Below are 13,760 nucleotides of genomic sequence, written 5' to 3' on the forward strand. Positions count from 1 at the left end.
TTTCCCTCTCCCTTTCTCTCTCTCTCTCTCCCCCTCTCTCATATCAATAAAGAAAAATAAATATTTTTAAAGAGTCTTGGAGCTTGAGCTATGGCCTGTAGCTCATTAGTCAGAGCATCATCCTAATATGCAAAGGTTTTGGGTCTGATCCCCAGTCATGGCTGAAGCTGTAAAGGAGCAACCAGTGAATGCATAAATAAGTGCAACAACAGATCATTGTTTCTCTCCCTTTCCTCTCTCTCTAAAAATTAATGAATAAAAAAAATGTTTGAATTGTTTCTTTGTTGATTTTAGAGAGAGAGGAAGGAAGAGGGAGAGAGATAGAAACATTGATGAGAGAGAACATCAATTGGCCACCTCCTGCATGCCCCCCATTGAGGATTTGGCTTACAACCTGGGCTTGTGTCCTGACTGGGAATCGAACCAGCAACCTCTTGGTGCATTGGTTGACACTGAAGCACTGAGTCACAGCGGCCAGGCAGTAAAAATTTTTTTAAAAAAAACTCTTGATTTATAAGCCCCAACTGATATTCTCTCATTTCCAGTGAGATTTTCTGGTTTTCATTTACTCTCTCCCTTCTGTACTTTTTCTGGTGGTTGTATTATTTCCACATAAAACTTACATGTCATTTTGTCTTTCGTATCACCATCAGCCTTAGTTTTCAGGTATGCTCACCCTGTGCCCAAACATTATGCTAAAGATTTTCCGAACTTTTTTTTTTTATTGCTGAGGCTTGTTTTCTAGGCCATTCCTCCAGAAAGTTTTGTATCTATTTTCTATGATATTTATATGTTAAGACTCATATGAATCAGAAATATCCTTTACTTATACTAATAATTCAAAGGACATGGGCCATCTCAGTGTAACATGGAAAAATCTGGGACATCACATGCACAAACTGAGTCATTTCAGTATTAAACATTTCATTTTCATTCCCTATTAATTATAGAGCTGATATGACATTTTTCAATGAGTCATGCCTGATAAACCCATAAATGCCACATTTATTTGTAAAAACATCCTAGAGGGACAAGGCACACCCTGCTAAGAGCATTCCATGGATAAGGACTCTCCCTATAGTGACTGTTATTAGTGTCTATCAAAAGACTGACTTGGCCATCTCTGCTGTTTCCCAGACACCTCTTTTGTTTTTTTAAACTTTTTCTAACATTCCTGGTAATGGGAGAAAATAGATTAAATCTTTCCCTTAAGTTTCCTTTAAGCAGATCTTTCTCTCTAGATTATTTCCTTCTACAGAAATTCTCAAAACTTGTCTACTCTGTTAGTGAAGGTTGAGTGTGTAGTAGACCCAGGCAGGTCACATATCATGAAGGATTGGGAAATGTTTGAGGACAAGAAAATTCTTCGTTGTAATTGTCATGGCTGAAGTCACAAAACAGACTCCAGAATCCTGTCCTCCAGAGGAGAGATGATGGACATCATCAAAATTGTAAGCTCCAAACTAGATGATCCATCCAAATGACAAATGTAACGAGGGGAAATGCAATGGGAAAACAGTACATGAAGAACAGGAATAGAGAATCTGGAAAATAAGATATATAGGTTTCAAGTCCAACTCTTGGTTAGGTGAGAGAAGGCTGGGCCTGCAACTGGACGCATACACCTCTCCCTGCTATAGTCAGTGCAGGGTATTGCTGGCCACTCCCTGTCACTCAGAGCCACGGGACATGTAGCTTAGCGGCCAGTACTGCTGAAGTGTCCTAGACCTGCAGATTCCTGGAAGGACTAGAAATGGCACTAGTTCCATCTCCCTACAAATCTGGAGCTTCTTTACAACAAACATCTTAGGGAAAAGCCAGAAGAATCTAGTGGAATCACATATATTTCTCAGTATATAGTGGTAGCTGACGTCCGGGACAGGGCTGAACCAAGCCCAGAGCCCCATGCACACACTCTCTGAGATGCTTGTAGATTGCTGATTCGGACAACCACACCCAGCCTGGAAACCAGCAAAAGGATAGTTGTTATTTACTTGTCTTGCTGTCACTATGGTGCTCTAGTTTATGAATCCTAAATACTCCTTTATTGACTTTGTGATACAGCAGAATCCCTAGAGGTCAAAGCAAGGATAGTAATTCCAACACTAGATTTCTAATGTAAGGAAGTTCAGCAGAAACAAGATCAGGGGACTAAAGTGGTGAGGACATGTTGAGACTTCAGATAAGCATAATGGTACTGTGTAGGGTGACAGAACAATGCTAGTACAAAATGAGGCAAACAGTGGCATATTTTGGGGGAGTTTCTATGCATATTCGGTAGGTGGATGGTAGTTATTTGAAGGAGAAGAGGGAATCTTCTCTGAGTGAGTCTTTCCACTTCTCTGTTTCCTACATGTAATGTTATTGCTGAGTTGCTAAACTGCCCTTGTATTCTTGGGGATTATTGTGCTAACACATTCTGCTTCTAGGTCTGGTGGGAGAATGTCTCAGCATGGTGAACACTGCTATTGCTTTGAAGGATCATGTTTACTATGATAAGTGATCTGAGATAGCTTTTAATTACTTAGCTGTATATCCATCATCATTTACCCCCTGTACACAATTCCTAGGTACCATAGCTTCACAGATTCTGCCACCTTTTTGTCTTCCATAGTATACATGTGATGTCCTTTTTCTTCAATAATGACACTATGAATATATATAGCAATGGTAGGCGTGATTGTATTTCAGACAAAATAGATTTATTTGAAATATTATATACTTCCTAATATTCCTATGAGGATTCCTAAAATATCTCTTTTTCTAGGGTTTGGTGATTGATGGCAACAGGCAAATGATAGCACCAGGAAATAATGAATTCCCTCCATCACCCTTTTTTTTACTTCGAGTCAGACGAAGTCACCTGGTTGAAGATTCTCTGCGTCAGTTAAGCCAAGCTGAAGTCGCTGACCTTCGGAAAGCATTAGTGGTACATAAAAAAGTCTCATTGGACATTTTTACTAATATGGGAGGGAAGCATTTATATAATGTCGCAAAGCAAGAGCCTGCATTTGCAACTATAGTTTACCAGTCTTATGATTTTGAGAAGTCCTCACTTACCCTTCAGGAAAAGCTATGGGATGTTTACTTGAACATTGGGATTATGAGTTAACTAGTAGTAACCTCTGGCTACAACGAACCATCCCAGAGGTTAATGACTGAAAATAACAATAATTTATTTTATCTGCAGTTCAGTTGATGATCTGCTGATCTAGGTTGGACTTATCTGAGTGACATTGCAGATTTTGTATGCACGTGTTTATATGTTTGGGAGTCAACTAGGGATGGGCTGATCTCGGCTAAGCCTCTATGTGGCAGTTTGGCTCTGCTTCCTATATTTGTCATCTTCCTGGGACCAGCAAGCATGTTCTTCTGAAAGCAGTGCCAGAGGTACAAGATAACAAGCCCAGTCACACAACAAACATTGCTTTAGTCAAAACAAATCACATAGGTGAGCCTACATCAAGGACTGGTAAAATATACTCAGCCTCTTTAATGGGAGGCACTGCAAAGTCACACACATAGGTCTAGGAGGGGGGAAGAATTGGGGCTGTTAATACAATCAATAAGCAGAAGGTAGAACAGATTCTTTTCATACATTTTGGCTGTAATTTTAGCTGTGGACCTTTCATTAGTGTTGGTTCCAATTAGACATCCTTCACTTCATCCTTAGTTGGCATCTGTAGGAATTTTATTGTGTGGTACCTCAGATTATTGGCCCTGTTGAGGCCATAAAATAATGATTAACTCTGTAGATTAGAGCTGGAGTCTGTTCAGAAGGGAATGGACTTTCCTGAAATCATCCATGAGGGGATGAGTTAGGATCTCAGAGAAGAAACCAAAATCTAGAGGGAGAGACTCCCATGGAGAGGGATATTTCCCAGCCTGGAATTCCACTGGGAAAAAATGAAACTATTTTGTTAGCCAGACTTTCTACTTGTATGTTTCCCTGTGTACGTACTTTCCTTTAAGTCTTGAAAATGATTCTGCCTGCAGGAGGTGACAAAGAGGTAAGAAGGTAAACTTAAAGAGCAGTCTGATTAAAATATAGACTCTGAACAAGGCAAGGTTGTCAAAACCCATTGAGTGTGTCCTGTCCCCAGGAAAGGCAGTCCTACTAGTGTAAATGAGAAGAAACAGGAAAATCAGAAGTAAGCTTATTTTGTTATTGGGATATTCAGATGGATTGTGAGGCAGGCCCTTGGAGATGACAGTCTGTGACCAAGGAACTGCTTGGTCAAAGTGGCAAGAGATAAGATCTTCCAGGCAAAAAGAGAACTCTGAGTCAAGCTTAATGATGCTTATATTAAAAAGATAAAAAGAAATGGTCCAGAAAAGGAAGTAGATAAGGAGTAGGTAGAAAGGAAAACTAGGAGTGTACTAGGTACCAAGCTCAAGGTGGACTTTAGAAAAGAGGGACTAGTTCAGATCGATTTTCCACACAAGGGAGGTGGGCAGGCAGGTCTGATGGCTCCCACAAACATGCCTTGCCAGGCTGACCTGGAGAGCTGTTTATCAGAAGTCCTAATGAAGGGAGAGGCAGGAGAAAGCAAATAGTTGTTGACTGCAGCCAGAGTTGTAAAGTCTGAATGATGCAATGAAGACAGACAACAAGATAGAAGAATCGGGTGATTTAGTGTCCCAGGAGATTGAAGCACATCAAAATTTGGTTTAAGACGCTGGTCAACATAATTGGTGAATGCTAAGTCTTGCTAGAATTCCCTTCACTTGGTTCATGTGGCAGTGTAAAGGCCCCATGCACTCGATATAAATAATCTGATAATGAATAGGTTCATGGCAGCCTCTGCTCAGTAGCAAATGGAGGGAGGACAGATTGCTGTGAGGGAAGTGGTGTGGATTCTGGGAAGTCTGGTGACTGCGGGCGGTTTGAAACTTTTCCACAAAGGTCAAACCACTGTATTTTAAATCATGGGAGTGTTCTCTTTCCTCAGATTGAATTTACTAAAGAAATTCGTTCTGCGGGTACAGGAGTAAAGTCTGAGTTCTTCCACTGTATGTTTGAAGAGATGACCAAGGCAGAATATGGAATGTTCGTGTATCCTGAAGAGGGCTCCTGCATGTGGTTTCCTGTCAGCGTAAGTCTAGTCCTCATTTTCTTGCGGGTTTTCAGAACAGGAAAAGTATGCCATATACTAGAACAGGAGAACCACACTTAATAATATAAAATTAGGTCCTGGTTGGTATGGTCTGGTTCATTGGAGCTTCATCCTATGGTCAAGTATTTAATTCCCAGTCAGGGAATCTTACCTAGTTTGTGGGTTTGCTATCCCTTTGGGGTGCAGTAATGACACATATGGGAGCAGTTGATCCCATTGGTGTTGTCTCTCCCACATTGATGTTTCTGTGCCTTCCTTCATCTCTAAAATCAAATTTCTAAAATGATGCTAATTTAAATTAATAAATAATCTAAAATTAATTTATATATAGACTTGCTATTCAAAAAATGATCCACAGAACAGCAGCTGAAGCAGCACCTGGGAGCTGTATAAAAAGCAGAATCTCAGGTCCATGTATTTTATACCATCCCCAGGTAATTCATATGTACAATATATTTTTAAACAACTTCAATGAAGTGTACTCGAGATATAATAAATAGCACACAACTGTCCAGTTTGATGTTTAGATATACATATATAACCCATGAAACTCTCATCATAATAAACATAATGAACATATACATCATCCCTCAAAGTTCCTTGTGTTCCTTTCTGACCCTACTCCTTCTCTGCTACTATCCCTCCCCTGTCCCTACCCCATGCCCAGGCAAGCACTGTCACTATATAGTAGTTTGAATTTCCTATTTTTATATAAATGGAATAATAAGTAGTCTTAGTGTCTGTCCTCTTTCACTCAGTGTAATTATGTTGAGATTCATGCACGTTTTTGCATGTATCCATAGTACATTCCCTTTTACTGTTGAGTAGTATTCCACTGCATAGATGCACTACATGTAGTTTATCTTGTCACCTACGATGGATATTTGGGTGAGGCCCTGAACTTGGAGAGGCAGTAATCTAGAATGTTTCTATTAGGAAAGAAATAATTAATAAAATCATAGAGATAATTGCTAATTCTAATAAGGTGATTCATTTCTGCAATCATATTATTATTACAAAGATCCTCGAAATGTATACACTTTCTTAAAGGAACAAAAAAAAACTTGTCTTCATTTCTTTATTAGTAACACAGAGAAAATAATTCTAAAAAGAATCATGTTGAACCTCAATGCATGGGTCCCCTTTCCTGTAAATTTCCAAATGTTCTTCCCACAGTAGAATTTTGGAACCCAGGAGAGGAAAGATGAATGGATGTGTAAAAGTACTGAAAGACTTTTTGAGAAAAAATGAACCTCTGAAAGATAGGAATGGCCAAGGTGTACAAGAGATGGGATTTTAATGGGTCATTCAACAAACATTTATTGACTGTTTTGTGAGGTTCCACATTGTATGAAATATTGTGTAAGATTCAAATTAGTATACGACACCATCCCTTTCCTCTTTTTGTATATGTAGTAGTGGAGTGATAAGACGAAACTCCAGGAACTTTAACAGTTGTTTCTAAATTATGGATTGTAGACTTTCTGCGGAGTAGTTGTGGAGCACTGCAGGGTGGGGAAGGAAGCACTGATGTAGAACTGGAAGCCCAGAGCTGTAATCTCTAGTGATGGTGGGTGGGTCACTTAGCTTCTCTGAGTTGTCGGTTTCCTCACCTATAAAATGGCTGCCATATTGTGCTCTGCCTGGTTTACAGAACAGTTGTGAGAATAAAACAAGACAAGGCTCCCTGGTCAGTTTGGCTCAGCGATTAGAGCATTGGCCCTCGGACCAGAGAGTCCTGGGTTCAGGTCCCGCTAAGGGTACGTACCTCAATTGCGGTTAGTCCCTGGCTCCGGTTGGGGTCATGTGGGTGGCAGTCACTTGATGTGTCTCTCTCACATCGATGTTTCTCTCTCTCTCCCCTTCCCTCTCTCCCTCCTGCTCTACCTGAAGATAGATGCAAAAATGTCCTCAAGTGAAGATAAAAAGAAATTAGAAAAAAACAAAAACAAGAGAAGGCATATATCCAAGTGTGAAAGCTCCATGAAACCTTTAGGGCACTCTCTATATTTAAGGAATTCTTTATTAGAGAGAAAGGAATCAAGGGGGACCGAAGTAATTGGAGAAAGTGCAATGGAAAAGTGGAGACCTGAGGTTGATGTTGAAAAATAGGGACAAAATAGATCAAAGAGATGCAAGTGAGGGATGCAGAGGAGGAAAAATAACCTTACCTCAACTCTGTCTGATAGGTGGCTTGTCCCTTTTTCCAGATAATTAAACTGAGGCTTGGAGAGATTAAATAAACTAAGGACGTTGAACTAGCAAGTGAGTAAACTAGGATGTGAATTCAGGACTGGACAAAGCCCTTACTCGTTATTGTGCTATACTGCTGGAAAGAAACATACGAGTCGGCTTCGTGTATGGCTCAGTGAAGAGACTAAGTCAACTAGAACCAGGGGACACATTACAGATATGGGAAATAAGACTGAATAGGTTAGAGGAGGCCACCTTCAGAGAGTACTTGTATTGTATTTTTAACTCATTTTCAACTTCAGAGGTATTTTAACATTTATCCTCACCATTACTCTAAGAAGAAAATAGGGCAAGTAGATGGAGGCACAGACTATTAAGGAAGTGGCCCAGAGTCATGCACCTACTAAGAGCAAGGCTGGCCCTGGAATAGAAATCTTAAAAATATTAGCAGGCTACTGATCTCCTGGCTGGGCTGTAGTGATGGCCTGGCCAGATGAGGCCAGTGCAGAGAGGAGAGTGAAGCCAGTATCATCAGGACCCTTTCCTTCTTCCTTCCACCCACCTTCACAGTCAAGAGCATCAGTCACATTCCCCGACCCATATACTCGTTCCTGTAAGGACACCTAAGTTGAGAGTTATATTGCTGAAGGGACACCACACATCTGACACACATCCGACATGCCTGAAGCCTGCTGAAAGTGTCAAGTATACCTTCCTTCCACAGGGTTGTTTAGCACAGATTAAAATTAAATATTGGAAACCTCGGTTTATAAGGCTATGTGAGCATATTTTTTAATATTCCAGACATGCTATTACTAAACAAAAAATAAATGCATTTACTTAATATTGGGAACTCTTAATTTGTATCTTAACTTATGGAAGAATTCTGAATTGCATTATACCCCAAGTAAGAACCTCAAATTTCTATTTTCCTGAAGGCCGTTTTGTTTCTAATTTGTGATTTTTAGAAAAGAGAACTAAAAATATTTTTTTGCTTATCTAATTGTCCCAGTGAATTACTGATTGTTTATAATACTTTAGGTTTTATTCTTCCCTTCTTTTTCTTTTCCAGCCTAAATTTGCGAAGAAGAGTTATTTTCTCTTTGGGATATTGTGTGGACTCTCCCTGTACCATTTCAATGTTGCCAATATTCCTTTCCCACTGGCTCTGTTTAAGAAACTTCTGGACCAAAAGCCATCACTGGAAGATTTAAAAGAACTCAGTCCTGGGCTGGGGAAGTAAGTAAAGGGTTTTCCAGGACTCTGTCTTGTAAGTCTTAGTTGTTCACACATAAATGATGTTATAGACACACACAAGGTCTTCAATTTCAGTAAAGGTATGCCCTTTAGATGGATTTGAATTTTAGCATGACTTATCGTCAAGTAAACCTTCAAAATGGAGGAAGGCCAAATGTTCCTCTGATTATAAAGCAGTACAATAAACAGAGCCTGTTCGCTTGAATGTATGCAGATGGAAACAGTTGCTTTGGACTGTATACAATATTCCTAATGAGAATATTATGACAAGGAAAAATGTCTCCAAATATTTCCAAATGTCCCTTGTGGGGGCAAAATCACCCCTGGCTGATAATCATGGTCTAGAGGAGTGGGCTCCTGTTTGTACTTTCCACCAAGACACACAGTGTCTGTGGTAGCAGTGGCCCAACCAATCAAAACTGCAAATAGAGGTTAACACTAGGAAGGGGGAGTGGGAAGGTGGAGGAGAAGAAATTGACATGGCATTTTATACATTTCTGTAGTGTCCAAAATATTCCCATTGAACATTTATTACTTTTGAAATGCTATAAGATCAATAAATACATTTTTTAAACCAACATTTTCATTAGGAGTTTACAAGAAGTTCTAAATTATGAGGCTGAGGACACTGGAGAAGCACTTCACATATATTTTTCTGTGAGTACTGTCAACCCGTGGTCACTGGCAACAATTCAATGCCAACAGGAATTCCCAAATTGGAGTGCAGTGAAGGAAACTTGATTCAGTCAAAACAGCTCACTTGTGATATAGCACAGCTGAGAAAACAGCATGGCTGTGGGGCAGTGCTGGGGACAGACCTCTCTCTGGCTAGACAGCTCTGTTCTTCCCTGGTCTGCTTTGTGTGGACTGGTCTGGTCTGCTCCACTATACTCTGGTCTGCTCTGGTCTATGCTGGTGTGCTCTGCTCTCCTCCTGTGAGACCTCTTCTGTGTTTCAGCTCAGCCAGGGAAACACAGTGTTCAGTCTTAGGTGAAAAGGAAAAGTACACTCCTCCAGCAAGGGGGCAGCTGGCTTATATAGACAGAAATCATATAGTCCAAATGGCACTGTCCTGATTGGTCAGTGAAGATGTTGATGGGGATATAGTTGTGCACCTCCGATTGCATGGGGTAGCCTCAGTCCTATTGGTTGAAATAGCATTCCAGGAACTCCCTTCTTTCTTTCCCCCCTTTATTGATATTAGAGAGAGAGGAAGGGAGAGGGAGAGAGAGAGAGAGATAGAAACATTGATGAGAGAGAATGTTGATTGGCCGTCTCCTGCATGCCCACCACTGGGGATCAGGCTCACAACCTGGGCCTGTGCCCTGACCAGGAATTGAACCAGCGACCTCTTGATGCATGGGCCAATGCTAAACCACTGTGCCACACTGGCTGATTACAGGCACTCGTTTATAAGGGCTGGCTTAGACACAGTGCAGGCAGACAGTTCTGTGCAAAGGCAGGTAACTCAGTGCAGGCATCTCCCTTAAGTGCAGTTTTGTGACAGGACCCTGTATAGAAATGGCTACTAGGATGTTTTTTAATTTTTTTTTTTCTTTATTGCTTGAGAGGGAGAGAGAGAGAGAAATATCAATGAGAGAAAACATCGATTGGCCACCTCCTACATGCCCCCACTGGGGATTGGGCCCACAACCTAGGCATGCGCCCTGACCAGGATTCGAACCAGTGACCCCTTGGTGCATGGGGTGACACTCAACCACGAAGCCAAACCAGCTGGGCTGTTAAGATGTTTTTGAAAATTGAGCCACAAGGAGCCCTTCTTAGTAGATGTCTTCTTTCTGAGGGTCAACAGTACTAATGAATACCAGATTATAGCTTACTTTAATCTTTTAAAAAATATATTTTTATTATAATACCACTAATATGGGATTCCTTTTTTGAACGAAGACCTTCCCTCTACCTGGTACTCATTTTATACCTTATGTCTGTATACTCTCAAATAAAGTGAAAATACACGTGGTTATTCAATCTATATAAACTAAACAGATCAATACAGGATTAAAAGCAATTTATAACACATAGGGTAGGTTTTAAAATTTTATAACTATTGCCCGGTCAGTGGGGCTCAGTGGTTGAACCTCGACCCATGTACCAAGAGGTTGCCAGTTTGATTCCTAGTCAGGACACATGCCCAGGTTGTGGGCCCAATCCCCAGTGGGGGGCATGCTGGAGGCGGCCAATCAATGTCCTGTATCATTGATGTTTTTAACTCTCTCTCCCATTCCCTTTCTCACTCTCTAAAATCAATAAAGAATCCCACTCTACCTGAACAAAAAATGTCCTCGGGTGAGGATAAAAAAAAAATAATAATAAAAATAAAATAAAATCAATAAAGAAAAAAAAAATCTATTTAAAAGGCTAAACTACAGCCCTAGCTGGTGTTGCTCAATGGTTAGAGCACTGGCCTGTGTAACAAAGGTCACAAGTTCAATCCCTGGCCCCGACTTGGGTACCTGCAGGAGGCAACCCATCGATGTGTCTCTCATGTCAATGCCTCTCTTTCTCCCTCCCTCCCACTCTCTCTATAAATTAATGTAAAAAATATTCTCAGGTGAATATTGACAAACAAAAAATAAATTAAAAAGGCTGAGCTACATAAATAATTATTTAGCCTCCAGTTATTTTAAATTTTATAGGGAAGAATATATTGGTAATAATGGTATTATGGATGATTTTTCTGACTTTCTTTCATGTTTGCTACTTGAATATATTTTTGTTACAGCTACACTGGGAACAAAATGATGTTGATTTAATTCCAAATGGAATCAATATACTTGTGGACCAAACCAACAAGTAAGTTCTGAGACCTAGGATATCTGCTTTGAATACACATAAAATGTTTATGTCACTTTACCATATAAATGTTTCTTACTTCTCAGATGGTCATTTTAGGTCCTCATCTTTTAGAAAGACTTAAGTATCTTCTTTGTAGCACTTTTCACTAATTATTCATTTAACAAGTATTTTTGAGCCCATAATCTGTACCAGACCCTATTCTAGGAGCTGGAGATATAGCAGTAAAAAGGACAGACAAAATCAGGAGCTTAAATTCCAGTAGGACAGAAAGACAATACATGACTAAATAATTATGTAATAGAATGTCAAATAAGGATAAGTATTCTGATGACACTTAAATCCAATTAATAGACTAGAGAGTTACAGATGGAGGTATGCTGGAGTCAGCTGGTACCAGCTTATGTGGGCTAATTGATAAATTTTCAGAAATGTTGAGAGTTTATTATTAGTTTTTGTAGCTTGAAATCAGCCTTGGTGGGAATATTTACACAACAGAAATTGGCAAGTGCTGCCAATGAGCATTCCCTTTTTCTCTTTCTTTATGGAAAACTGGTTATTAGACATTTACCAGCACACCACTGGATACAGGGGTGGACAGAAGAGGGTTTGATATAGATAGGATAGTCCAGGAAGGATGCTCAAAGGGTGGGAGACTATCATGGTACTGGTGGATTATCTGGTGCAAAGACCGCCAGTAGCAACCCTGTCATCAGGAAATTCTTCATGTAGATGAGAAGACAAACATTGCTACATAATTTTCAGACAGTGATGTGTGTTGTAATGCGGAGGGAAAAAGGAACAGAGGCTCAACTCTGAGAAAGGCATGTTCATATTGAACTCTGATGAATGACAGAAGATGCCAGGTAAAGAGAAAGCACTGCATGCTGTGGTCCAACTACAAGAGAGACTGTGAGACCAGAGATTCAAATGGAAGTGGGAAGAGGCTGTGCAATAGGGCTATGGTCTGATTCTGGAGGACTTTCTGATCCAGCTGTGGAGGTTGCTCTCAGCTTTTGAAAAGCCTTTGAAAAGACTGGAAAAAATGGTGGCAGAGTGAATGGAAGCTACACAGACCGTTTCCCAGGACCAAACTGGAATTACAATTAAAATACAGACAAATCGTCAGGAAAAAGCAACAGAAAAGCAGCTTACGAGGACTATATAACCAGGGACACTGACTCGATCCTGGTAGGATTGCTGAGGCGCCAGAGGGGGGCTGGGAGCCCACAGATAGCAGTGGTCTTAGCTGTGAGCAGTGCCCTCCGGGTTACACTCCCAAGCGGATCCACAGTGCAGAGCCAGGACAGATGCTAAAATACCCACAGCCACTCACCTAGGGCTCCGGCAGAGGGAGGGCAGACTGGACAGGAACTGTGTGGGGACACTCGGGATTGGAGGGCACTCAGAGCTTTTGCTAAATTGTGGCCACACAGGACAGTGGCCATCTTACTCCTTCCCAGGGCTCTGGGGAAAAGCCGGGGCCCCTCCCTGGGAGATTCAACCCCATCCTGTGGTCCATTGAAATGCAAATTGAGGCTCACTAACAACCAGCATCTGCTCCACCCTTGGGAAATCCCCTTACCCTGAGCCCCTGAGGGAGTTTTTCATTCAACAGAGAACCCAAGGCTCTTCAAGTAACCACTACTAATAGCCTCCAAGCAAAAAGCTGGAGGATAACTGTACGATTCCTGGGCTAGCAACTCTGCCCAGGAAAGTAAGACTTGACAGTGGTGTTTAACGTGAGTCCTCCCTTGCCATGCAAAACCAGGAGAGGAAGCCACAAACAGCAGAACACCAACACCCACAGGGAAAATTTGGCAGGCTCCAAAGCCCACTGTGATAGCCAAAATGGTGAAACAAAGAAACACATGCCAAATGAAAGAACAAGAGACCTCTACCGAAGATGAGATAAATGAGGTGCAGTTAAGCAAGTTAACAGAGCTAGAATTCAGAGCCATGATCTTGAGGAAGCTCAATAGCATGAGTAAGGACATCAAACCCTGAGTAAAGACATAGAAATGTTGAAAATCACCAGTTGGAAATTAAAAACCACCAAGGAGAGATCAAAAATGACATATCAGAAATGAGGAACACCTTGGAAGGTCTAAAAAGCAGAATAGAGGAAGCTGAGGACCGGATCAGTGAATTAGAAAACAGGGTAGAAAAAATCACCCAATCAGAAAACCAAAAGGAAAAAAACAATTAAAAAACAGGAAGACAACTTAAGAGAACTATGGGACAACTGGAAACATAATAATATTTGCATCATAGGAGTCCCCAAAGAAGAAGAAAATGAGCAAGAGTTAGAGAATATATTAAAAAAAATAGTGACAGAAAACTTCCCTAATTTGGTGAAGGAAGAAGGCATTCAAGTTC

General features: G+C 40.7%; 1 protein-coding gene across 1 annotated transcript in view; it reads left to right on the forward strand.

Moving 5' to 3' along the window:
- LOC118619750 (probable E3 ubiquitin-protein ligase HERC6) overlaps positions 1-13,760 on the forward strand; it is a 68,615-nt gene that overhangs the window by 47,294 nt on the left and 7,561 nt on the right. Inside the window, exons 16-20 of the mRNA XM_036246383.1 lie at positions 2,768-2,929; positions 4,953-5,096; positions 8,383-8,549; positions 9,158-9,224; positions 11,311-11,381. Coding sequence (XP_036102276.1) covers positions 2,768-2,929; positions 4,953-5,096; positions 8,383-8,549; positions 9,158-9,224; positions 11,311-11,381 — 611 coding nt within the window. The remainder of the gene's footprint in view (positions 1-2,767; positions 2,930-4,952; positions 5,097-8,382; positions 8,550-9,157; positions 9,225-11,310; positions 11,382-13,760) is intronic.

The sequence above is a fragment of the Molossus molossus genome, unplaced genomic scaffold (genome assembly GCF_014108415.1).
Source record: "Molossus molossus isolate mMolMol1 unplaced genomic scaffold, mMolMol1.p scaffold_m16_p_1, whole genome shotgun sequence".
Classification (NCBI taxonomy): Eukaryota; Metazoa; Chordata; class Mammalia; order Chiroptera; family Molossidae; genus Molossus; species Molossus molossus.